Here is a 27,666-nt window from a genome sequence, read left to right as displayed (position 1 = left end):
TGCAGCACATGGGTATGAATAATTTGTAACTGACCAACATGATTTTTAACTGATGAAAACCAAAATTCCATTATTTTCTAGAGATAGGATGTTAGGCAGGGACTCCTGAACTCCTGCTGAAAAATATTTTATTTGTAACAGTTTCAAAGAGAATAGTCCAGAAAAGATTTCTGATGCATTACTAGCTAGAAAACATCTCGTATAAACAACACTGTGTGTACATGTATGTTCCTTGAGTAGAGAAAGATCTTACCTAACGCTGCACTGGATGAAAAACTACCACATGGTCATCAAGCTTACATTATTAAAGGTTTTCCTGCTAATTCTTTACAAATAGAAAATCCAAAGCCAAAGCTCCAAGGTGGCCCAGGAAAGGAGGAAGGGGGCTGCTGCTTTGTCCCACCTGCCTGACCAGACGTGGCTGCTGGTGATGAGCAGGGGGGACGAGGCCAACTATGACGCTATCCTTGGGGCTCTGCAGCCAGACCACCCTCCTTCCTTCTTCCCACTACCGAATTCAGCACCTCCAAGCTAAGAGCTATTTCCCCCAGAACCTTGGCAATAACTTCTGCATATATTTATATCACCAACTTGCAGGGAAAATTATTTCTACAGTGCCATGATCAATCACATGTCTATATATAATTTATAGTCTAGACACATTTTTAAAATACTGAATGGTGTTTCAATGTTTCTGCTATTAACATAAGAGCCCAATTTTATTTATTGCAGAACTTATATTAAAACCCAGGACCTCACATTTTTTTTTATTAATAGGAAATGCAAAGAACTGACCCTACTGGAGAATAAAACTCTACTCAGAAAAATTAAAATAATCTTTAAAACTCTAATGTAAAAGTCTACAGAGCTTGAGCACTGAACTCTTTTCGGATGTCCACAAATCAGCATTGCTAGAATATTCCATGATATTCCACCAATACATGATGATGAAAAAGACCAACTCCTGAGGGGTCTACAAGTTTCTGTCATTAGTGCTTTCCAGTTTGATCTGCTAAATTAAAAAGAAGTATTCAAAATAAGCAACTATTTCTATAGGTAGGTTGAAATCAGTCGCTTCAACCCGGGGCAATGTTGCTCCCTCTCCCCAGGGAACGTGTAGCAATGTCTGGGGACGCTTCTGGCTGTCACAACAGGGTGAAGGGTTTTACTGGCATCTAGTGGGCAGACACCTGGGATGCCGCTGAACATCCTACAAGACACAGGACAGTCCCCTCCCTGCCCCCAGCATAGAATTATCCAGTCCAAAATGCTAACAGTGCCAGAGTTGAGAAACCCTGGCTTAGATTTTTCTTCTTGTATAGCTGTATTTAACCATATGGTCTATAACCTCATAAATACTAACAACCCACTGGCTTACAGAGCTCCCATTCTTGTTATTTAATTTATATATGCAAACAGATGTGTTATGTACTTTTCAAGACCACCTTAGAATGTGAGAAAACTTGCCAAAATATACCTACATCCCATCCGTGCTGGCGTGAACAGTTTCATTCAGCCCCCAAGTGATGGCACACTGGAAAATAGGTCACTGTGCGTTGCATCTGGGAAGGTTTCTGGGAGACAGGTCTTCAGTTCTCAATTCAAGGAGCAATAGGGCATGCCGGTGGGAGGAGAGGAGAGAGTCTCTCCACGTTTCTGGGTCAAATGCACAAAAACTTGGAGATAGGCAAAAGGGACGAAGGGGTGAAGAGTGGGGCGGTTGACATAGCTAAATCAGTGGAGTTTTGGAGGAGGAGGTTGTATTTATGTGAGGTCAATGCATGTAGGGTATGACCAGCTGGCAAGCAGCTTTGAGGACAATCAAAGGTTATGTTTAATCCCGAGCAATAAAGAGGGAGGGACCATTACGAGTCCACTGAGAGATACTCACAGGACAAAAACATGCTGGTCCACTCTCCTCTCATCCAAACTGCAGACACACTGCTCCTTACACTCTATGTCATCTCTAATTTCCAGGCAGTTATTACTCTGCCTCCTTAAATCATCATTTATACTCTGAGACTGGGGCCTCATCACTTAGTCTTTTTCAAATTTAAGGAACATATATAGGCAGCATGTATCATGACCATGGGACAGCTTGAGCCACTTAAGAAAAACTTCAAGTCCAAATGGTGTACAACAACATCCTGGTCTTATCTAAAATTTCGACATTCTCTGGAGAAACAACAGTCCATAGTGTGTTCTCCAGAGGGATTCTCAGGGTCATCCAATTGTGATGCTTAAATCAAGCAATCATCTGGCGTGGTTCTCTTTTTGTTCCCTAAGCCTCCCACGCCCACCCCAGGGTTTCATCATTCCAGAGTGTTCATTCTGCTTATCGAGTCTGTTTCTGAGCCAAACTCTGCAACTTAGACCTTCAGCCCTCGGACCATCCTTCTACAAGCTGGGGGCTCAGAGTAAACCCTCCCTAACTCGTTCTTGTTGTCATCTCAGATGTGCTTCCGGATCTGAGTTCTTTTTTTATGTGATCTCAAGGAGTTTATGCTGAAAATGGAAAGTCAGCATATTTTAGAAAGTAATTGGTGTTTTATGATATTTTGAACATGATGAGTTTCAGCAAAAACAAATTATGAGAAGAGAAAACACAGACAGGAAGAATTCACCCCTTGAGTGAGGACACTTAGGATAATGAGTGGGGGTCCAAGACACAGGAGGGCGAGAGGGGAGGGGGTCTCAAGAGATTGAGATGATCCCTGTGTCTGAAACAAAAGCACAGTTGTCTCCTCTAGAGTCAGTTTGTTCTCAACTGTTTTTAAAGAGAAAACCACCAATGGCAAGGATCCTTCATTATGTTCAATTATAAATCACCACTGAAAAACAACATTTAGAGAGAAAGAAAAAGGTTTGGGAAATAGAATATACATACCATTACCAAAGAATGCATCATTCCAGAATGATAAATGCCTTAACTCTGTGCATTTTTGAGTCATAATACAGTAAAATCCTCACCACTTCCAATTTCTACTCATTGAGCACAATGGCAGTGATGCCAGAAGAGAAATGACTTTTATAAGAGGGGAACAAAAGAGGTGGCACAGCTGTGGAAGAGGCTGGACATTAAGGGTAAAAGAATGTAAGTGAAGGACGGATCAAAGTGGGAAGCCGGAGGGCCTGAGAAGACACTGATGCCCAGAGGGCCAATTTGATCATTTTTGGTATTTGATCATTTCGAATGCGTAACATGTTTAAGTATTAACACAATGTGACCCGCTGCTGTTTCAGGAAGCACAGACATTCCTTTTCACATGATGTTGGTAAAATCCCCGTTCATCACAGTGGGCTTTCTATCCTTTCGGTACTTCTAGGTGCTCACACCAACCTACGTGTGTGGCCACTGTAACAGCAGCTGTTTTCCTTACTTCCGTCATTGTGCTGTGCTGGAGAAGTGTGATCATGTTTGTTTGGCTTTTCTAAGCAAAACTGTCATTTTCCCCTTTTATTAAATTGGTCTTTCATGATTGGTGGGAATAGTTAAATAGCTGTAGAAACCCGCTTAGAGAGGAAGGTAACAGCTTATGCAGAGGGGGTTCCACCAGTCTGTTTCCCAAGACAGGTCATTAAACTGTTTTCCAAGAGGAGAAGATTCACATACAGCACTTTTCCTTAAGGCACTCGTTTGGAGCAATTAAGAAAATCTTACCCTATTCCTGGCTCTTGGGCATTTTTTGAGGTGAGGCAGTATGCTTTGAGTAAAACCAGGGAATATGGTAAAGGTGTATTATTTCTGCACAGACTTTGGAAGGCCACGGGACAGGGAAACAAGCAGTATGTTTGAATTCTGGCCTAGCCACATACCGTCTTGGAGACACATTAACCCTGGGCAGCAAAACCTCTTTACCTGGTGGCTTTGGCTTCATTAACTCACTGCAAGGTGATGCCTCACCATGTTTCTCCTAATTGATAGACACTATCACATTATGCACTAAATTGGGCAAAGATCCTGGGCTGAAGCTAATTTTAAGTTCCCCCACCCTGGTCTACTATCATTTGACAGTAGTCTATGAACAAATTAGAGAACTATATTGCAAACCCCACAACCTTCCTCAATGAGACCTCCACCAGAGATTAAGCTCTAATTCCTCAAAACAGGCATTATATATGTTGAATTAACTTCTATCCTATGTGTTTTAGAATGGTGCTAATTATGTATCGTTCTTGGGAAAAACTGAGAAAATCGACACTGACATCATTTTTTGTCTTCTATGGTTAGGATGAAACAGGTTAAGATTATGTTTTGCACGAACACCAAAAATAGATTAACAAATAAATAAGTAATAAATACAATGAAGGCAAAGAGCTAAGAAAGCAACAGGATAGAAAACTGGAATACTAAAATTTATTCTAATTGGGGTTCACAGAGTTCAAAATCATGAGTTGATGCTTCTCTCATCACTTGCGAAAATTCCTGTCTTTGTCTGGATACTGCCTCTGCCCCAGTCTCTTTCCTTACAGGATTTCAATTACATGCAAGACTTTTTACTGTTCCGTATGTCTTGGATGTTATGTTCTTTTCATGTTTTCTATTTTTTATCTATTGATCTGTCTTCAAATTCACTATTCCTAACAACTTGTGTTTCCATTCTAATGGGTATTTAAACTTTAGATTTTACATTATTCAGTTATAGAGTGTCTATTTGATTTTTTATACAATCCAGACACTACTGAAGTTCTGCACATTTTCTTCAATTTCAAACTTTTTAAACCATTACTTTTAAATCCTTCTGAATTCCAATACCTATGTTATCCATGACTCTGCTTTTATCATTTTTCTCTTGATTGTCACAGTTTCCCGTCTATTTTTTTTGAAACATGTCTAGTTACTTTTAATTTGATGCTAGAGACGGTTCTCCCACCAGAGAGCTTACGGTCTCTTTCATCTGTAGGTAGATCAGACTGATGTGATCCTTCTCACTTGTCAGAAATTGAGCGGGGTCAGGGCTGGGTCGCACGTTTAGGAAGACTCAGTCCAACTCTGACTAGTGCCTATTGCTTAACGATGACCCTTCCTATACTTTTGATGGAGGGTTGGTCCCTCTCTCCTCAGGCCCAAAGATTACAGAAGAGGTTTGGTTCCATCTTTGGGGGTTAGAAGCTTACTTGTTAGCTTCCTTGATCATGTGACTTTAAAATCTGGCATGAGGGAGAGACCAGTCACGTGTGCTGCAAGCCCCATTCCTCTAAGCCAGACACTGTCTTCCCAACCACCAGGAGTGCAGGGAAGATTTCACACTGCCTTCTCATCCGGCACCCCAGCCTCCCAAACCAGAGCGTATACGTACATTTATACTACTTTGTCAAGGAAACTTTATACCCAAGTCTTCTTTCTTTACTACTTTAAGCATCACCATAGAAATATTTCTTGCACTATTGACTTACTTAACATTTTTTAATAGTATAAAAGCAAACTTCTACAGTCATTGTTTAAAATTAACTCAAGTTGTAAGTGGTGCTTTGACTACTCATTTTTTCTTCAAATCTTGATTTCCTAATTTAAGGAAATGCCCTCAAACTATATCCTAGAAGCTAAAAACATTCATTGCAAATTGGCTGATGCCTGATGTGTGCTTTGTAGTGGAAGATAACTAAACATCTCATCTAAGAAGCATTATCATCTCATAGTCAGCAACTGCAAATAACAGCTGTGACATGTTGAAATCTCTTTAATGCTATATCCATAGCTGAAGGTCAGATATTATCACTTTCCAGTCCAAGAATGATGCATGTGTCAGCTGTCATGAAGACTCTCCTGGGATAACTGGAGAGACGCATTTACACAACTGAGCAGACACTTGCCACTTTTGCTTATTTGCCTTCTAATCTCCTTCTACACAGTGCCAGAACCCAGGGTTCTTCTGGGCAACCACCACTCTCCCACCCTGTCCCTGTGATCTTGGCTACCTCCTGCTCCCCGTACCAAGGGTGGACATGGGGCCTAGGCTCGGCCAGTCACTATATTCCACACCTTTTTGCTATATTGATCATTTCAGATGTGGACACAGGACCTAAACTAGTTCTCAGAGACCTGATTTTAGAACTTCTGTTTACATCACCAAGGAAGAGAATGTTTGCAGCTGGGGTTGCTGAGAAGAGAAAACAAGGCTGTACCGTTGGCAGCTATCTACCACCAAAGATCGGCCCCTCTGAGAACAGACCCAATGGAGCACATACCAGTCGTGGGGACATTGGTTGAGGTCCTAGAGTCTGTCATGTCTCAAGCCAGGAAATGCTCCGGGACTTTTCAGTATCATAAATAGAAAAACAAAATCCCAATTTAACACACACAAGCTTTAACTGGGTTTCTGTCATTCATAACCAAGAGTTGGTTCATTTATTAGGCAATTCCCAATAATGGACTATCGTCCCCAGCCAGAGTCTGTTCCAAGAAAGAAGGTGAGAACAGTGAGTCGGGTCCAGAGGATGGAGATAAAATTAAAATGTTCTTACTGCATCACCCTGAGTGGAAATCTACACTGAGGAGTTGGCCGTGTCACGGGGCAAATGCAGACATCCGTGAGCCACTCAGCCTTGGAGGAGAAGCAGAGAGCCTCAGTTTTGAGGGCTAGCAGCCAGCGAGATCAAGATGATCTAAGATAGCTGCAAACATGAACTTGAACCTTGCAAAGGATCAGAGCTGGAGGTGAGGATGTTGTGTTAACAGAAGCAATAGCTGAAATCTTGGGGTACTCTAAGAGGCTTCAGAGACAGAATGCAGTAAAAGGAAGTAGAAGACAGAACTTTGGCAGCTGCATAAATGTTGACGGCTGGTGGGAGAGAACGGGAGTGGGGAAAAACGCTAGTGGACGGGTCAAAGAGGCACAAGGAGAACAAGGAAAAACCTGGGACCAAGAAAGCCAGGGGCAGTAGTTAGAGTTGCAAGGAAGAGAAAGAGATCACCAACTACAAATGCCAAGAAGTTAGAGACCCTAGAGACTGAGAGAAGGGCAAGGAATTTACCAAGGTCATTCCTGACCATGCCAAAAGATGTTCCGAGCAAGTGGCAGGACCAGGCTGCAGCAGTTACACAGCAAACCCACGGTGCAAAGCAGACACTAAGGGACAGCAGATGCCTCTGCGATGCCTGGTGGCTGAGCCGGGGCAGAGGCCACGGTATCGAAACTGGGGTGTTAACTCTAAAAAATGTAAATACCAGTATATTGTTTTTAATAATAAGTCACTGTTTAGGATGCCAGTATTGTTATCAATGGGAAGGTCTAAAAAGCTTAGTTAATAAACGGCATGAGACTATAATGCAGAGTAGCCCATACTCAGGGAAATTATTAATATCATCTCACCTCTGGTAAGAATGGGGCCAAAATATGAAACTGCACTATGAGAGGAATAATACACTTTTGCTGAGCGAAAACCATGCAAGAGTGACATGGCAGATCCTGGAAGTAGGAAGCAAGATTCCTGCACTTAGAGAATGCACCAGTGTCAGTACACAAACCTCCAGGGAGCCTCCTCTGAGCCGTGCTCCTGAAATATTAAGTCCCCCAACTCCCGCCAGTGGGTTATGGGCCCTCTTCATTACATACACACACTTCACGGGATTATACTTATACTCAAAAATTACTGTCTGAAATTCAAGTTTAGCTGGGCATCCTGTATGTTATTGGGCAATGCCACTTTCCATCTATGTTTGCTGAATGAATGCAGAATTCTAACTGGAGTGGGAGGAGCAGAGACCCAGGAGAGGAAAATTATTGCTTCTAAACCCATTTCTCCAAAGACAGCAATTTAAAAATAATAGCGCAATACTTAAGGCAAAGCACTGGCAGAGCAATTGAGACCCCTGCGATGTAAACACATATTGGTCTCTGCCCCCAGTCCTTGGAACAGAGCTTCTAAACCCCTGGAATTTCCTGGGTGATAGGAGCATCTTTTGGTCTAGTGAGGCAACTCCTGGATGAGGCCGGTCACCAGAGAGACCAAGCCAGGATCAGAGGCTTGGAACTTCTGGCCCCGCCCTCCACCCTGCAGGGAAGAAGGGGGACTGGAGACTCAGTTAATAATCTCTCACGTCTACGTGATGAAGCCTCCATAAAAATCCCTAGAAGATGGGGCTTAGAGAGCTTCCGGGTGCCAAGAGAGTGGCACCCCCACTTCACAGGACAGCTCCTGAGCTCAGGACCCTCCGGGACCTTGCCCCAGGCTCCCCTGCATCCGGCTGTTCATCAGCAGCCTTTAAGGCGTTTTTTACAAGAAAGCAGCAAGCACAACTCACGAGCAGGTTCTGGCAGCTAGGACAGCAAAGCACTGAACCTGAGCAGGGGTCCTGGGAACTCTCGGAGCCACGTCAGACCGGAGCGTGGGCCACCTGGGGACCCGCTATTTGCAACCTGCATCTGAAGTGGGGGTGGTCGTGTGGGACTGAGCCCTTCACCTCCGAGGTCCGCCCCCACTCCAGGCAGGGTCAGAACTGAATCGTAGCACACCCGGCTGGCGGCCAGAGTTAGAGAACTGGGTGGTCTGAGAGAAACCCCCACACGGCAGAAAAGTGAAGTGTGAGGGAGTGAAGGACGCTGATTTTCTGTACAGCTGTAATGAGAAAGTGTGAGACGAGCCGTGAGAAACCTGTGGCGGGATACCAGCAGGGACGCAAGAGGGCAGGGACCGAGGCCCACGGTGGGGCCTTTCAGACTCAGCTGCTCCTCCCCGCTCCGAGAGCTGGGTCCCGTCCTCTGGGCCCGCTAGGACTGCACGTCCTGAAGGTGGAGCCTGGCTGTGTCTCTGGATGAATGTGACTGCGTGGAGGAGGCGTTTGTCCTCCACAAACCAAACACAAAAGGAGAAACTGCACAGCAGGGAGGTCCTGCCACATGCTTGATGCGAGTGGACATCGTGTGGTCAGCGGGCCTGGGTGGTCAGGGGAGGCTTCAAGGAGGCAGGTCTATGGTGGGCCCCCAGGGAGGGGGAAACGGGCAGAAGCCTTTTCTTAGGTTCTTACTCTGAATTCACTGTCATTAAACATAAAAGCCAAGCCAAACACGACACCAGGATTGCAGCTGTCTTTGCTAAACACCAAGTTTGTTGATTGTTTTCCTCTTTGCTTATTGTTTCTTTGCTTCAAGGACAAACAAGCCACAGTCTTCTCTTCTCCCGTCAGACAACACTCCCCTCAACCTGTGGGGACCGGCACATCTCAGGTGCTGACAAACCGGCAAGCGCACGCTCTCCTTGTAAGCGGCGTGTGCACAAGCACGTGTGTGGAGGTGCCACCAAAGCTGACAGGCACTTACAGTCACGTCTGCAGACTTTGCTCGAATGAGGACAACACTTCAGCTCACTACTTTGCTTGTAGTTCCTGTGCAGCAGAAGCCCAGGGTGGCTTAGCGGAGGGTCTCCCCAAGGCTGCAGTCCCCTGAGGGCTTGACTAAGGAGGACCCACTGCACTCACAGGCCCAGCTGTTGGCTGGAGGCCTCAGCTCCCACGTGGGCCCCCCCACAGGACAGCTGAGGTATCCCGATGGCTTGGCAGTTGGCATCCCCACAGTGAGAGATCCCAGAGAACAAGGTGAAAAATGCAACATCTTTTAGGAGTTAACCTCCTCCAGGTTGTGCTTTACCCTAACTAGTGATGCAGAGCAGCCCTGACTCGATGAAGGGGGGGGCTTCAGAAAGGCAAGAACCAGCTTGGAAGGTGGCTGTCACAAAGCCCTCCCACTCGGGAAATAGAAGGACGTGTTAAGATCTTATAAGGAATAGCCAGGGTCCAAGACGACCACTCAAAAGCAAGGCAGAGTACACAGACCCTAACCAACACCACCTGCTTCAAGGTGTTGGCCCCATCCACCGACATATCATTGGGGTTTGTCACACAAGCTCCTGCGGTGGACTTTGGGGAAGAGGGAAGAAGCAAGAGAGACCTGTCTGTATGCTCCTGGAACGGACAGGTCAGCGGAGCCAGGGTACAAGCAGATAAAGAACATGGTGAGGCAGAGTGTGCAAGAGACAAAGAACAATTATAGCAGCCAATCGAGCGGGCACCTGCTTCAATGCGATGCTGCGGGAAGGAAGGTGCCCCAAGGACCGAGCTTTAGGACAGAGATGGGAAGGGCTCACGCACCACAGGATGAGATCGGTGGTGGAGGCGCTCATGGACCAAGGTCAGGAACAGGCGGTTCACAGGAAGGTTCCCAGAGCCCTTCTGTTCAAAACCCAGAGGAGGAACCAACCCCGAACAAGATAAGAAACCAGGTGTCCTTGTCCTGATGGGGTCCATGGGTGTGTTGCAGCCTTGGGGTTGCTGGAGGAGCAGGAATCCAGCTGGAGTGAGGCAGGGGCGTGAGCACATGTCCCAGGACTGTGGGGAAAGTGATCAGCGTGATGGCCAGGGAGACCAGACGTCCCTGGTGAGGCAAAGCGGAGAACCGCAGGGGGATGTCATGGCACCAGGATGTGTCAGGAGCAGGTGCTCTGAAGGGAGGTCAGTGCTGAGAGGACAGGGCAGGACGGGGGAGCTAGGGCTGGGGCGGAAGTCCAGCCGCCCTTCAGAACATCACCCCAGTGGGGTCCACTTGTTGGCCAGCTCTGCTTCTCATTTGGGACAAATTTGGGGAGCACGATCCATCATAAATTGGGGTACACCTGACTCAAGAGATACAACGTGAACACTTTCAGGAAAAAAAGATTTGCCCCAGAGACCCATTGCTTATAGTAATGTTTTCAGTAACAGCCTCCAAAATGTTACCTGACGACTCAGAAAACTTCACTGGATCCCCATCGCCTTCAGAATAGAAGCCTAACTCCTTAGCATGACATTTAAGGCCCTGCTTAATCTGAAAACTCCTTGCCCTCAACCAAAATCGTGATAGTATCTTATCTGTAACAGGTACTTACGAGGCATCTGTAGAAACAGAGCTGCAGCTTTCTGCTCAGAGCACAGCAAGGCAGAGTCTGGTTGGAAACCCCTGCTGTGATGTTTCTCTACATAAGTCAGGGAAGGGGGAAAGTGAGGTGTCAGTGGGCTGCCTGGGTCTGCAGGAAGCCGGGACTTGTGACCTCATTAACGTTCCTTCCCGTCTGAGCCAGAGAGCTGCACTCTTAGATAAGAAATACTAAGGACTCTGCTCCGGTCTTTGCTGCTTCAAATCAACCAGTGAGACTGATCTGCAGCCATGGCCGCGGGAGCTGCTCGCGAGGAGCTGCGTCTGAGGTTAATGAGCAAAATGGCCCAATTCTGTGTGCGCCGAAATTCTTGGAATCTGAAAATGTGGCAGAGTGTCTGGTCAGGTTTCACTGAAAAATGTACATGTGTTGTCTTTGAGGGTATTTACTTAACTAAAGACGTACATTTCCATGGCTTCTGGACATTTATTTTATAGGGAAAGATCTTTAAAGCGTCTCCAACTCACTTCCCCACCTGCCAACTCCGCTGGCCAGCTCTCCCTCGCAACACCAGAAGAGAACGTCTCTGTGCTCCTGTCTGTTACAGCCGACAGAAACGCATCCAGTGTTTCGTGTTGGGCTTGAGAACACTGTTTGAGTCCTTCCCAACCGAGGGCTCCTTCTAACGCCGTCTGGGCAACTGAAGGACGTGTGTGAAAATCAGAATATTAGTTTAATCCTTGGAACTCGGAGGACGACCAGGTTGTGTTATGCCCATTACAGGCGATTCCCATGGCAGCTGCATTCCCAGAAACGCGTCCAGACTGAACCAGACGGGGCTTGGGACCTGCCAACGAAACAGCAGGCTGGAAAACTCGGCCTCTGGAGCTCCATGGAGACCGCTCCAGAGATCAGCCTTAAAAAGCACCCTTCTCCCCTTAACTTAAACACTGCAAGGCAAGCGGGTCCACACAACTGTGATTCTTCGCGTTTCTGAAAGACACAACACAGCAGCCCGTGTGCAGCCCACGGAGAGCTCCCAGAGATCCGGTGCATTCCCACAGAGTCCGCTTAAGAGATTTGCCTCTGTCAAAGAACGCTGAAACCAGCAATAACTTTTGGCCATGCAAACACATTCCTATTAGCTGAATAGGCACGACCAAAGATTATATGCCCCCGTGGTCTTGTTTGAACTATAAAAGAAGGAGCTGGATTTCAAAGGAGATATGATAGAATTCTCTACCCTTGGTGGGCTCTTAACTCTTCCTTATGCTTGTACTGCAGGAGGAATTGACATTTCCAAGAGTTCTGTTTGAGTAAGCTGCAAAGTAGCTCTGAAATGAAATTGCCAGTTTTTACGCATTTTTTTAAAATGGTAAAATAGCACCTAGCAAAGAATTCTCAATAAATATTTGTTGATTAAATGAACATATAGAAAGAATTCAATAGAAAAGTAGGATAATCTTCAATTAGTAATCTTCCCCCCTAAAAGCTGTACATCAAAACCCTTAGAATGGCCAAACCCTTGAATGGTGCCTTGTTCCTGGGCCATCCACTGCCCTCAGCAGCCGAGCAGGTTTTGCACCACTCAACTCTAAGGATCAGACTGACCCCCACACCCCAAGTTGTTTGGGGCTCAGTTTGCATGGTGGTACATGGGCACCCCCGATGAGGTATTCAATGAACATCTACTGGAGGGAAAAAATAGAGAAATTGCTAAAGGTCTAAAATGGCATTTTCCTAGTGGTGTGTAACATGTTCCCCCAATGACAGACAAATGTCGTTGAGGTATATAGCACACTTCATTTTAATCATTTATATTCATTTTATGTGTTTGAGAAAAAAATCAGTAAGTACATCAAGCGTGTATAAACTATTAAATTTGGCTGCTTCTATAATTAAGTTAAATTCATGCTGGTGGGTCATGGGTGAGTGAAGTCTGAGAATCACAGATGTAAACTATGTTGCTTGCATACAGATATTGCTCTGCTAATCCATCAATGATGGGAAATAGGGTACACATGACGTTTCTGAATTTGGCCCAACCATCCACATCCCTTCAGAGGTGACCCCTGTGAGATGCCAGCAGGGGTGGGATGTGCCAGGTGAGGCCACGGAACCAAGCCCAGCTAATGGCACCCATGGAAACAGGAATTCTAATGGAGACACAGCCACAACCCTGGTCTCATTAGCTCCGTGCTCTCACTCACTCTGTTTTGGGTTTATGACCAAGTCTTTAAATTATATGCTTGGAACATTAGTCGAGTCAAGCAATAAAAGAGACCCTTAGTACATTTGCTAAGTAAAAACTGCATATGACAATGGTTATGCCAGTGGAATAAAATATTTGTGTGCCACATTGAGGAAAAGGTCAAATGTAATTTCAAGTAATTAGCAGAAAGGCACGAATCAACTCAGGGAATGTGAAACACCAGAGATAGGTCAAACGCTGGGGAGTCGGGAATTTTTTTTTTCTTAGGAAAAGAGTTTAATGATTGCATTTGATTCTCAAGAACTGATTTAATTTACAGGGCATCACCATTCTTCTTTTTCTTTCTCCATAAACAGCCAAATTCCTGATACATTTTCTTTTATACCTAATTCATATAATTAATCATGTGAAAAGACAAGGCATTCCTCAGCCGTGATCCAGCATTTGAGATTTGTTTCTTTAAAATCTATGCAGAGCACACACACATTTATTTCCTTGCTCTGTCAGCTGAGAAGACCCACGAGCAATGCCCCCAGCAACGGTCAATATGTCCAGCACTTAGATTTTGGTCTCTAATATCATTCTGCAAGGAATCAGGGCCCCTTGGAGAAATGGCTGCTCTTAAGACAGAAACAGGAAATAGACCGGATGAAGCCAGTGCACCCTGCAGCGACAGAAAGGAACAAAGTGCTAAAATACACACACTCTCAGGTGTATGTCAGAGGGACACAGGCGCCAACTGCAAAAATTCCCAATGGCCAAAGGAGGAACAACGTCAACAGCAAAATAAAGCAGTGTTGGATCACAACCTGAAGGATCAATATCCATGGGACCATACTGATATAAACAAACAAGTACATAAATAGAGACTGTAGACAAATCTCATGTGCACAAGAATTCCAAATAATTTATGTAGCTACTTCCCCCTCAAGGAGTGGGGGGAGCATAACTCCACACGCCTCCAGTGTGGGATGTGCACAGTGACTTCCTTCCAAAGGATACAGCACACACAGGGGAGAAGAGGAGCTTTATCCGGAGAAAACCGGCAAACACTCCCGGAGCCAGGTGCTGAAGGTGACCCTCAACAGTGATGAGTCCGACTGACGGTGTGCACCCTTGATACGGTGTAGCAAGACTGGTACCTTCCTCTGTGGTCATCTCCCCAAAACAGGCAGGCCCGGTCCAACCATGAGGAAAACATCAGACAAATCCCAGATGAAGCACAGTCTACACCATACACGACCATTACTCCTCAAAACCATCCAAGTCATCAAGAACGAAAGCCTAAGAAACTGCCACAACCAAGAGGAGCCTGAGGAGACATGAGACTAAATGTGACACGGGGTCCTGGATGCAAGTCCTGGGACGGAAAAGGACGTTAGGGACAAGCTAGGGAAGTCTGAATAAGGTGTGGACATTAGATAACAACCCAGCAAGATGGGTTCATTAATTGTGACAAATGTAACAAGAAGGGAAACTGGGTATGAGGTATGTATGAACTCTGTACTTTTTTTTTTTTTTTTTTTTATAAATCCAAAACTGTTCTTATAGAAAAAGCTTATTTTTAAAAATCTAGCAAGAACAGTCTTTGGGGAGTTAGAATCAACTTTTATTCTTACCAGCCCCAGATCTTAGACGGGGAGCTTTCTTTAAATGCAGTCTCGGGAGACATGCATTTCCTTTTGACCATGCACGGTGCCCCCCACACATTCTCAATGGGGGTGGATACTGCCCCAAACGGGCAAAAATTGGTACTCAGGAAAGGGGTAAAATGTTTAGATATTACAGTGGTCATGGCCCCTCTGAAGGTTAACACTACCCTCAAAAATCTCATTCCTTAGCGTTCAAGTTCTCTTTTTAGGGAGAAATTAAGTTTAACTATGTGCTATCAGTCAAGTATACAAAGTGTTACTCAAGGATTATAAAGAAAAAAATATTTTATCATCTGTTTCAACAATGTAAACCACTGTATCTCCTAAGCATTATCTAAATTCGCTCAGTTATTTTAAAACATGATTTTTTTTTTTTAAAAAAAGACCCAGTTCTATGACAATGCTAGAAGCTCGTGGGAAAAGAAAAGGTTGCAGAAACTGTAGAGTGACTTGATTCAAAAATGACAGTTTTTAAAAATGATCCTAAGGTCTTGCTAAGAGGTTGGAAGAAGCGAGCAAGTTGACGATGAGTGTTGTTGGAAACGCACAACCTCCTTGACTGAACAGAGAGCTCCCCGAGGGGACACAGCTGAATCAAGCACAGTGCCTTGGCTGGCTGTGTCCTCTGTGTGCTGGCCAAGAAGGAAGAGTGAGTAGGAAAGACCCTGGCAGGGAGCTGGGACGGAGCAGTCACATCTTGTTGAAGAAAGGCAGAGCTCCCTGGGGGAGGCAAGCCCGACGGGGGAGAGGGCACTGAGGAGTGGCTCCCCCCGTGTGCCCTGCACCCCCACCTCAGCTGTCTGCACAAAGGGAAGAAGCTAAACATTTTTCTGAAAGGCTGCAGAGCACTTGCAAAGAATACTAGACCGAGGCCCAGAGGCTAGGCTTCTCACTCCATGTTCTACCACTGTGGGCTTCGGCAGTCTTGCCTGCGTATGCACACGACAATGTCCACCTCGCCCGGCTGCTGGGAGGATGCAGTGAGGGGGTATCTGTGGAACATCTAGCCCAGGGGTCGCACACACGATGGCCTTCGGACCAATGCCAGCACACTGCCTGTTTTGGCACAGCCTTTGAGCTAAGACTAGTTTCATGTTTTTAATTTTTTTTTTTTTTTAAAGAGGAGTATCTCATGACACGTGCAAATATATTAAATTCAAATTTCTATGCCCATAAGCAAGTTTTGTTGGAACACAGCCACACTTATGTATGATCTATGGCTGCTTCTACGTTACAACAGCAGAGTTGAGAAGCTGCACCAGACATTGCACAACTTGCACAGCTGAGTATCTTACTGTTTAGCTCTTTACAGAGAAAGTTTGCCAAACCCCAGTACGGCCCCATCCAAGCTCAAGGGAAGGCTCCTGGCAATTGTTTCCTTGTGTTTCTCATTCTTCCCCACCATGCAGTGGTTCTCAACCAGGTGCAAACCCCCACACCCTAGGGGACATTTGACAACGTCTGGAGACATCTGGGGTTGTCACGACTGGGGACGGTGCTATTGCATCGATTGAGCAGAGGCAGGGATGCCACTAAACAGCCTCCTCCCCCCACATACACCAGGCAGCCTCTGGTGTTTGAAGAAAGCATAAATGTTGACTTTGTGTCATGTTCTGCAGTGGCTACAGCCACCTCCATAGCTGTGGATGACCCAGTACCCGGCGCACAAGTGGAGTCTCAGAGTCAGTCAACAAACATCCCGAGTTCACTCCAGCAGGTGCTGCACACTGCACTGAGGGGACGGGCGAACAGCTGTGGCCCCCGCCCTGGGGGAGGGCACAGGCTGGGTGGGAGAAGCAGGAATACAACCAGCGGTGACAGCACTGTGCGACTGTGCTGCAGGGCTGAGCCCCAAGTCACGGAGAGTGGGGTTTAAGGCCAATACAGTAGGCAGAAGGAATCCCTGAGGCAGAGTCAAAATTAATCTCCGAAACACGTTGCTGCTTTCATGCCTCCATACAAGTCCAGCCTTTGTTCTCTGCAGAGCGACAGCATAGCGTGTTGGGTTGGACACAGTCGAGCTGGCCTATTTTAGGGGCTGTGCCACATTCATGATATCCAACTGGAAGAACTAGAATTGCTCTCAGGGAGTGAGAAGTTTGCCTTGAGAGGCAGAGGGAACCAAGGAAACAGATGCGGCTCTTTCCTCGTGCCCATTCTTGTCACATGCTCCTTGGGGACCTCAACGGACGAACTCATCATTTAAGTTGTGTCTCTAGCAGTGTCTGTTTCTGCCACGTCCACAGGCTGAAGCAGCACGAGTGGCATGTGTGCGTGGTATGACTGACCAGCGCAGGCATAATGACCTACTAGGACGAAGGTGCAGGAAGCATGAATTTGGCCAGGGGGTCAGGATGGGCTTCACAAGAGGGGTGCTGTTTAAGCCGGGGCTTCAAGAACAAACAGGACTCAGGGGTCATGGTGACAGAACACTTGCTAAGCATGGTGGCAGAGAAACAGCCTCCTCGGGCAAAAGGCCACCCCACAGCTGCACGGCTGAGACGTGGAGGCGGCACCCGGAGCCCGATGGCCCAGGCTGCAGAGCCCGGTGACATCACACTAAGAAACTTGGCTTTGAAGTCAGGGGTCATGGGCGGCTTCTGAAGGATTGGCAAGCTGGAAGGGGACAGGCTCTCCCTGTGATTTGGGCAGATCACCTGCCTCCGTTTATAGAAGGGGCTGGAGCAGGGAAGGACTGAAACCGCAGGGGCAGGCGGGCACAGGAAGGAGGCGGCGGCAGGAGCGCCGGGCGGGAAGAGCTGACAGATGTCTCCACTTTCATAGGAGAGGAGGGAGAGGACAAGTGTATCTTTCAGGAACTATTAAGTGGGGGCAGTGGCTACCTTGGGGCACAGAGACTGAGATAATTGGGAACTTTCAGCTGGAGGTGCCTGTAATTCCCTGGAAGTCAGTGGCTGAGTCTCAGGGGTGAAAGCAGAGAGAGAACGGATTTTAAGACAATGAAGTTTGAAGTGCCTGACACAGCACGGCACCCCAGCAGGAACGCACTCGGGGTGCTCTCGCTGCTGCTGTTATTCGAGAGAGCCCCACTCTCGAGAGTGAGGCCCGAGTCAGACGTGGGGCTACCCGGAAACTCAGAGGAGCGCAGTGAACGGACAAAGCCAGGAATGAAAAGTGAGACAAAAACATTGAGAAAGAACAAGAGGACAGGGTCTCAGGAGCCAACAGAAGAGAGAATTTCAAAGAAGGAGGAAGCAGAGTCGAAACAAGTTAAGATAAAGAGAGAAAGGTGTGCACACTGCTTTGGAAATCGGGGGCCAGCTCTGGCCTTAGCAGAGGCGCTTTTGATGAAGTGTTGGGAACACGAGCCGGACCGAGGGGTGGCAGGGAATGGGGGTGCCCGTGAACGGGCCCCACCCCTCTGGGAAGTCTGGTTACGCAGGGAGGAAGGGGATGGCTGTTGGAGGAAGAGCCAGGCTGTTTCCTCACAGCTGTGAAAAACAGCAAATGGAAATGATCAGAGCAGAAGGCACGGCTGCCATTGTGAATCAGTTGCTACTTGATAGTCGATATTGGAGACCCGCCATATGTTAAGGGAAGCATTGATTTCACCTTCTAATTGGTTTGCCTTTTATTTTCCATTTCACATACTATTTCTACAACTCCATTCTCATGCAAGAAAGCTGGAAATTGGAAATTTCCTCGAGTATTCAAAGGCTGAGCCCAGCTGAGCTCATTTCACAATCAGTCACATTTTGACATGTCTTCCCTGGTTCCAGGTTTTTTTTGTGTGTGTGTGTGTGTGAGGCATGAAATTGGAGCTTGGTCCATAAAGACCCTTTAAACTTTCAGTATCACCTTACGTTTGTGTAACAGTGTTAAGTTTCTAATGTATCTGCAGCCACTGTTTCATCCCATTCTCACAGCGACCCTAAGAGGAAGGGGGAGCAGATAAGCCTCTCCCCATGTCACAGACGACAGCGAGACAAAGGCTGCAAGCTCTGCAATGGGCACAAGGTCACACTCTTTCCTGTCCCTCTCGTCTTAGCACAAAATTATCAGTGGCAGTGATGGCTTGATTCTTCATTTGGAAAGGACATATTCACATGTCATTCAGAGAGCGCGAGAACTTTTGCCTAAATCTGCTGAATGGAGTTGACCAGCATACTGATGTTAGGTGTAGCATCGAAGTCCACAAGTGGCTCTAAACTTTGTTAAAATCACCTGGGGGCACTTTTAAATAAGAAGATACCTGGGCCTTGCCCCAAACCCATTCAGTTAGCTCTCAGTAAGCAGAGGCTGAACACTTGCAGAAGTTTCTGGATGATTCTGATGTGCCACCAGGCTGACAACCAGCATACACAGTAAGTCAATGATGTGGTGGACACTAAATTGAACAGGGGTCCTCTTTCTCTGGGGCTGTTTATGGTGGCAGCCCCTCCCATGTACCCAGGGCAAGGCACGGGCGTTATCTTTGCCATCTTTAACCCACTGGCAAGTCCAACCGATCTTCCCTTCAAAACATGTCCCCAGTCTGGCGGCTCCTCGCCATGGCCCATGAGCAGAGTTTGAGCTGCCCCCCGTCTCATTCCTGGACGGTTGCCCCAGCCTCAACACCCTCCCCTTGTCTCCATCCTGGGCCCCATGCTCGGGCTAGGCCCAGCCGTCAGAGCTCGCTGTTAAAACTCACCCACACCCACAGGCTCCAAGCCCCGAGGTGCCCTTCCCACTGCAGTTCTAACCCTATCTGGTCTCTGCTGACCTCTCTGCACACTGCCCAGCCCTCTGTTCCAGCCTCCACTTGCTGTTGCCTCCCCTGGATGCTCTTCCCCAGATCTGTGTGGCTGCCTCACCTGTCATGGCATTCAGGTCATTTTCAGGTGTCACCTCCACACAGAGTCCTTTCCTGACCACCCGGAAGGGCAGAGGGGTTGCTGCAGCACCAAGTGCATGACAGGCATTTATAAATGTTGGGGAATGAATAAGTCTCCAAGAACTTGTTACTGGCTTTTAGTGCAAAGTACTTTGGGGCAAAGCATGGTGGGGAGATGTCCAGCTCTGCCTGAGGGTCACAGGGTGGCCTGGCACACTGCGTCACGGGATGATGGAAGGTCCACGCCAGTATGGGGGGGTGCAGGTCAGAACCCCGAGTCCACGGGTAGGGGCGGTGGTGAGTGACAAGCAAAGCTAGACCACACAATGATGTGCTTCTCACGCCAAGCCTGGAGTCTGCCTTCTCACTGGACGTGAGGGACACATCCGGGGGTTTCCAAGAGAATTTGCGATGAGTCAGATTTTGGTTTTAGGGAAACAATTCTGGAAAGTTGTCTGGAGGAAAACAGAAAGGATACACCTTGGAATCTCAGGTCCCCTGTCTCTGTGTTACTGCCTAAGCCCTACCTTCTCGTGGCATTCCCAACCTGAACCTGCCCGTCCACACTTCCAGTCCTGGCTCACGGGACTTGCACCGGCCACCCGAATGGACACGATATCTTAGAGTTAGGTGTCTCTGGGTAAACAGGGAACGCCTTTCATGGTCATGAATACTGCACATATCACTGCTAGGGAAGAATAATCACAAAAAATTAACATTATGTTTTGATGAGTCACATAAAATCAGAGTATTTATCAGAGAAGGGTGGCCACGGTTCATCTTCTCAGGACACGTCTGTTTCCTGCAGGCTGCTATTTCTACAGCACGTTCAACTTGTGGGAGGAGCCCTGTGGGGAAATCTTGGTCCTTGCTGCTCGTGTCACCCCAAGTCTGTCTGTCCCACGCTGCAGACACACCGGCTCCTTCCTGCCCTTTGCACACCAGCCTCTCCTACACTCGGCTCTCCCCGTGACTGGCTCTTGGAAACTTATTGAAAAAGTTTAATATCTTATCAAATCCTGGCTAACCCAGCAAATGACCACGGCCCTTCCCTCACATACTTTGCTGTTTTCTTTCTTAACACACTTATCATAATCACAATTTGTTTCCTTCCTTCACTGGAATGTGAGCTGCAGAGGCAGAAAGCTTGTTTGCCTTCTTCACTGACTGCACGCCTGGCACCTGGCACCTGTGGCTGCTCAGCTAAAACACTGGCAGAACAGGAAGAGGAGCAAGGAGAAGGAGCAAATCTAAAAGTCTGTATTTAGAGGCATAACAGGCCCGGTCGTCCTGCAAAAACACTAACTCAAGCGTGTTTTGTATACTTGAAGATACATTGTATTGGTGCAGTTTAAGATTAAAGTCTTGGCCGTTATTGATAACAAGGACAGACACACACACACCCACCACCGGCCAGATTCCCTATTCCCGCAGCACATACGCATGCCCTCCCCATGGAGAATTCCAGCACACGCAACAGACACTACCATGTACCCCTTTCGATGCAGGGTTTTGGCGGTTACCCACCAAACATGAGTACACGTGGTAATTACACAGCCATATGCTGATGCCATATTGCTGCATATTAAGATGAGCCTTGCGGCACAACAAAATACTGTCCCCAACCGACCTAGGTCCCTATTCCCTTTACACGACATCAGTAACCTGGAGTTACGTTAGTGCAGTAGGTTTGCGTCTGCCACCCACATGGTTCTAATCCTGGAGGGAGAATCCCAGGGGAGTATGGGACAGCTACCAAACAATGACGGTCTTTCCTAGTTTCTATGAAGATGGTGCTTTCCACCCAAGCCACCGGCTGATAAGCTCAGTTAGCAGCAGACAAGCCGACTCCCCCCCCTCCAGGCTCCTGGAGATGCCTGCCAGATGGCTGGTGGGCAGGAAGGGTGAAGCTGGAGGTCAGGTGGGGCAAGCCCATCCCCCTCATGGGACACCCCCTCCAGGGAGGGAGGCCGGGTAAAACACAGGACACCCAATTAAATTTGCATTTCAGATAAACAATACTATTTTTTAGCATGGGTATGCCCCAAATATTGCATGAGACATACTTATACTAACAAAAAAAAAAAAAAAAAAAGAATTTGTTTATCTGAAATCACATTTAACCAGCATCCTAGAGTTTTATCTGCTAAATCTGGCAACTGTACCCCCAGGGAAAGTTTCCATAATGGCTTCCACCATCCAAGAAATTTTAGATTGTTTCGTATTTTTATATGATTAGTGCCTATAAGTATTTTAAATAGACTTTCTTTACAAAACAGTACACACTCCTCTTTTCTTGTATCTGTCATAGTTTTTCCAGTTTTGCTGACAAATAGCATGATGAAATTTTCTTTAATATCTTAAGTTTTTCTTCCAGGAAATATCATCAATACCACATTTGACTTGTACTTTGTATATTCAATTTGCAGCCAACTCCATGAAACAGCAGTGTTTTATGAAGTGCAGATTTGGCATTTAACTCATTTAATAAAACCACCAACCTTCGTTGATGCTCAGAGTCCGACACAAGCTCTCTAGATGTAAATCGTCTTATCAGTGTGCACAGAAAGGTGGCCCACTGCAATCATCCCAGGAAGCTACAGAGATTTTTCACAATCTCAACTGCTCTTTAAAAAAGTCTGTTTTCTATTACAAAAAAATGATCTAAAAGTAGTTCTGTATAACACAAGGACAAAGCCATCTGTATGATCTCTCCAAAAGCTCATATTTCTATAGATTTTTATCACTTTCCAACTGTTACTACAAGTTCTGAAACTTAAGAATGTCATTTGGCAGATAACACTCACCAAATTATATTTAATCACTATTATTTCAATTATTTTATATCATAAAAGGCTCAGAACATGTCAAAATAAAGTTTAGACTGCATTAAAACTCATTATAAAGTTTTTTAAAGTTGCATAAATATGTTCCTACCAATAATCAATTCAAAAAACCAAAATGTTGATTAAATAGACATGAATATGGAAAAATACCCAACATTCAAGTAAACGGAACATGGAAGTTTTATATCTGGGATTATAACCCCTGGTGTTTGCGTGAAAAATAACTTTTAATAGACACAAATAATGCTAGGTCATTCAGCAGAACTGCCTCAAAGTTGGTTCATATTTTACCCTCTTAAGAATAAAGCTTTCATTTTGTAAGAAGTTAGCATAAAAATGGGTAAAGATAAAACTTGAATAAAAGAATATGAATGCAGTTAGTGTGATTGTAACAATTCAGCCTCAAAGCTGAGAGAAGGAAAAGAAAAACTGACCTTCGAGTCGAGGCTGTTCATCGGGATCCCGAGGTCTCCGCTGAGAAGAGAAGCGCCGGCGACTTCACGAGCTCCTCCGTGGTCCCGTGAGCTCACCCCTGAATCAAAAGGAGAACATTTTTCATTCTGGTTGGGAGAAGTTTGGCATCAGAAGCTTATCACATAAATGACACAGTGAAAATATCTGGAAGTTGAATAAGCCCAGGGAAAGACTATAATCCATTAACTCATGGTAAAGTGTTAAAACTGATGAATTCTCTGTCAATTTAACTATTAAAATTTTGTACCTTAAAAGTTTTTTCCTTCAAGACATAGAACACATATCCGATTGTCATAGTTAAGGTACATAATTCAGTCCTTCAACAAGCAACAAAAACGCACAAACAGTAACTTTTTGAAATGATGAATTAATGCTTAAGATCCACTCTCTATTAAAGTCTCAAGGCTTTAGCTGCATTAAGACTAAATCCATTTATTTAAGTCCCAGTGAATCTGTTAAACACAATGCCAATTCTCTCTGTACTTAGAGTCTAATTTTATATGCTTTAGTAAGTGACTCTATAGACAAAATTAATTTTCCAGTTCAGACTAGACTGGTTTATGTAAAAAAAAAAAATCAAGTCATTCAATAAACCATTATATGATCTTGTTTCTTAGGGTCCTGTCTGTTGAACCAGTTAATATTCCGACACAGGTTCAATTTAGCCCCATTTCCATAAACAATCCTAATGGAAAGTACAACATTTTTCTCTTCTGGAGAGTGTATCACTTTCTGAGCGAATGCGGCGATTTCCCTGGGCCCACTCCCCGGTGAGGTCAGGCCCCTGGCATTCGGTGCGACCACAGTGTCTCCCTCAAGGTAAAGGATGGACCCGATCGCCTCACATGTTATTCCCATTTCTTCAACCAGGACTCATAATTTTCAGACCTGAGTCATAACAGCACAGTTTTAAGTTACTAAAGAGTTCACATTTATTGGGCACAAATGGTATTGAAATTTTAATCCTAGACATTTTACAGTTCCCCAAATACTTTTAAATCCACACCATTTTATCATTCTCGAGGTGGAAGTCTGCAGTTATATTCAGGTTACAAAAGGATTACTACACTCAAGTATTAACTGTCTGACACAGCCTCTTCGAAACATTCTCAAGCTGCTCACAAAACATTTAAAACCCCCAGTTGTTAAGGGCAGAATGGGAAACGGACGCACTGAGTCAGGTGGCAGAGGGGTGAGCCGGTGCCTCGGCCACGTCGGGGGAGGAAGCAGTGAGGGGACCACGAGCAGAGGCTGAGTAATGGGAGGAGGACGTGGCCCTTGGGCGAGGACCAGCTGTCTTCAGGGGTGAACTGTGTTCCAGGGACGAGGGAGCAGGCAGTGCAGGCAGAGGGCGCTGGCTCTAGGCGGCGACATCCACAGACATCAGCGGAGGCTGGCTGGACATGCAAATGATTGGCCATCTGAGTAAAGACAGAGGTCCCTCTCCTGGCTTCAGGGGGGCAACGTCTGGCAGCACAGAGACCCTGACTAACGGAACCCACCCCTCCCAAGGCCGAGTCCACCCCCAGTGTGCTCCAAGGTAGCACAGCAGGCTCTGGAGACTCAGCCCGGCGGCACCGCCACGCACCACCTGTGGGTCTAGCTGTTTGTTCACTCACTGGACAGGTGCTCATTAACCTTGTGATGCGGGCTCTTGTAGGTGGCTCTAGACCTGATGGCTTCTATTCAAAAAGCCTATTCTTTGTGCTTCAGGCCAGCACCCGTAATGTCATCTGGACCCCCTCTGCCCCACAGCCAGGACCCCCAAACTCTTGAGGGCCCAGCAGTCTTGGTCCCGTGCATCTGAGAGGGATGCAGATAAAGATGCCCTCGTAGCGTGCAGTCTATCAGGAGAGGGACGACTAAGCAAATGAGACCATTGTTTCAGAGAACAACAAGCGCTATGAACAGGACGAGGGAAACTCTGCGAAACTTGTCATCTTCCCATAAACCAAACATTATTCCAAAATTTACAAATATGAAAAACAGTGACCATCGAGTGGACAGGAAAGCCCTTTTTTCCCCTTAGGGGTGGAGATGGGGAGCGACCAGCTGAGTGAGAGGCAGCGTGGACGAGCTCGGGGGCAGAGGCAGTGCCAGCGTTTTCCTCGCCCACAGAGTGAGGCGGAGCCTGGGAGCCCCCCGGGAGAGCACACGGGTGCTCGAAGGGCACGTCAGCATCAGCTGGTTTTGACGGCGTCATTCTCGAAGTTTTGCCAAGACCAGGGTCTCCTGCTCAGGCCCCCATGGAATTCACACGTTGGAATGTACAGAAACTGAGTTCTGATCCAGTCACGCAGCTCCCGCAGAGCCGGAGTACAGAGTGCAATGAACTGAAGCTGTAAGAGAGCTGGCACGTTATTGGAACTGCATTAAGGCAGCTTTAAAATACCAGCAATTATGGAGCGAAAACTGGAGATCCGCCTGAACTTTCCCCTCAACTACTGTAAACCACACTCATGCCAAGAGTCACCAAGACCATTACTGAAATCCTCGCAAAGTCAGTTAAAACTGTCAAGAAAGTGATTGCAAGCATTTAACAATATCCTCCATATCAACAAACCAGTTTAATTATAAGCTACTCCTGGAAGTTCTCAGTGAAAATTGAGTTGTTAATCACAAACCCAATTGTTCAAGGGCCTGTGAAACTGGGCAGAGGAAGGGTTCTCGAACGGGAGTCCTGCATCACTCACCACGACCCTCAGCCATCCGGAGGATGGGACGGTTTCCACGGGCATTCCAGCCACAGTGCCGAAGGCCTGGAAGATTTTCACCCAGGCCTCAGACACGTGGAGGAAAAGTCTTTGCACTTAACAGAACTCACTTGAGAAGCTGCGTGTCTTAGGAGGAAGGGGACTGAACAAGAAACCCAGGTCTAGTCGTCAAACCATTAGCATGTGCCCCTGACACTGAGGGGACCAAGGGGCAGAAACTGAACACCTGGACTTTGGGGAAACCGGGGAGGAGCAAGTTGGGCCCATTTGATCATCAGGCTGAGGCTGCACAAACCAACCGTAAAGAACATCCTTAGTCCTCGGGACTGTCTTCCCTAAGGCTCTTGGAGGAAGAGGAAGGCACAGTTACTTGGTGTCCTGAAAGCAAAATATTCCAACCACTGAACATTTCCCCTTTTCACCTACATATTCCAACATCTTAATCCAAAAAGCAGTTTTGGCTAAAATGTTTTCTTCTAGAAGATTTTATTTCTACATGTTCTAGGAGTTTAGAGGCAGACTATGGCAGCACTTGTAGAATGCTGTGCAACCTTTTTAAGTTGAGTAACTGCACTCTTTGCTGAAAACAGTATTTATTATCTATGTGCAGGAAAATGAAGCTATCTTAGCTTTTTAATTGGTTACAAAATATCCCCTTAGCAGTATCTATACTCAGAAGACCATTTCTTATGAGCTTTGCTTATGTAGTTATACACTGATATTTCTTTTAGACGATGCAAATAAAAGTTTTATTTCTACTTCACGGATAGACAGAATAAATTATACACATCTGTGAGACATTGGGATGTATTTTATGGAGTGATCTTATTGGTAAATTATAAAACCAGGTCTTGAATGATGTATATATTCGAGCCTGAAAACCCAGGGAAAAAAATATGACCTTATAAAATATGTAGTCTGCATACATTTTGTTTTCCATACATATATTTGGACATCAACAAAACTCAATTACCTAAATAAGCAAGGTGGATAGTTTAAACTGGGGGAGGAACTTTCAGATTTTCTGATATTGGGTGTCCTGATGAATTGCTTGCTGTTTTGATAAAATGGCCAATGCGCTTCAGCCTCATTGTGGAAAAACATGGAGCAGGTACTTTGGTTTCCAATACAGTTATCTTCTGCGACGACCAAGCTCTGCTTTCCCACGGGACCTCCTCGCTTGTCTCCTCATCCGAGTTTGTCATCTTCAGACTGATTAGGGCTGGTCAAGTGGAAGTTATAGACCCAGTTCTTCAGGCAGTAACCTTGCAGCAAAAGCCTTCAAGGTTATGGAAAAGCCAGCAAAGTTGACACGGCCCTGGATCCTGCCTCCGGCTTGGTTTATGGCCCCTTGTGGAAGTCTGCAACTGAGGTCTGCCCTCTCCAAGTGCAAACCACACTCTCGCCTTCCAGGAGCCTCTCTGGGCCCAGGAAGCTCAACTCCGTCAACTCAAGTAAAGAGCTTTCAAGAAGACTAAAGCCTGAAATCAGTCTAGGACATCAGAATCCAAGCTCCTAGGCTTTGTGGCAGTGTTTGTGTAACTAGACACCACAGCATTGGTGTGACAGTCACAACGACATTGGTAATTAGAAAACGCTGGGGTTTAGGGGGACACCAGTGGGTCCACCTTAGCCACCCAGTGGACTATTGGGAAAACAAACTGATGAAATTTCTAGTTAAAAGAAAATTTAAACCTCACACCCAGAGTTCTGGCTTTAAAGAAGATTATTAACAGCACCTATATCAACTTTAAAAAGGAGACTCAATCTGTAAAAGTAGAATTAAGATAAATATTCTCTTGAAAATCTAAGTGGAACAAAAAAAGTTGAGGCAGCCATTGTGAGCTGCAGAAGCAGCCAGGGACAAAACCTTGGGAACTCGTTAAGCATTTTAGTAGCCCCCAGTATCCAAGACCTAAAGAGAACCTTGCAGGACTACCTGAGCAGCTCCTTGTTGCAGGGTAATACAGTGGTGGTGCTCCCAGGAACGATAAAGATATTTCCCTGGTTCAGATTCACGCACTCAATCTTAACCAAATAATGACATCATCCTTCCATTTTAGCTACATACTCCCTAAGTGGAAAT

The 27,666-nt window shown here is 46.2% G+C and overlaps 1 protein-coding gene across 1 annotated transcript in view; it reads right to left on the bottom strand.

The window, feature by feature from the left end:
• ADAM12 (ADAM metallopeptidase domain 12) overlaps nt 1-22,992 on the bottom strand; it is a 237,284-nt gene extending 214,292 nt beyond the window's left edge. The window contains exon 1 of the mRNA XM_045569081.1: nt 22,827-22,992. Coding sequence (XP_045425037.1) covers nt 22,827-22,847 — 21 coding nt within the window. The 5' untranslated portion in view covers nt 22,848-22,992. The remainder of the gene's footprint in view (nt 1-22,826) is intronic.
• Between the last annotated feature and the right edge of the window lie 4,674 nt (nt 22,993-27,666).

This window comes from Lemur catta, chromosome 14 (genome assembly GCF_020740605.2).
Source record: "Lemur catta isolate mLemCat1 chromosome 14, mLemCat1.pri, whole genome shotgun sequence".
Classification (NCBI taxonomy): Eukaryota; Metazoa; Chordata; class Mammalia; order Primates; family Lemuridae; genus Lemur; species Lemur catta.
This window is presented reverse-complemented; position numbering and strand designations above follow the sequence as displayed.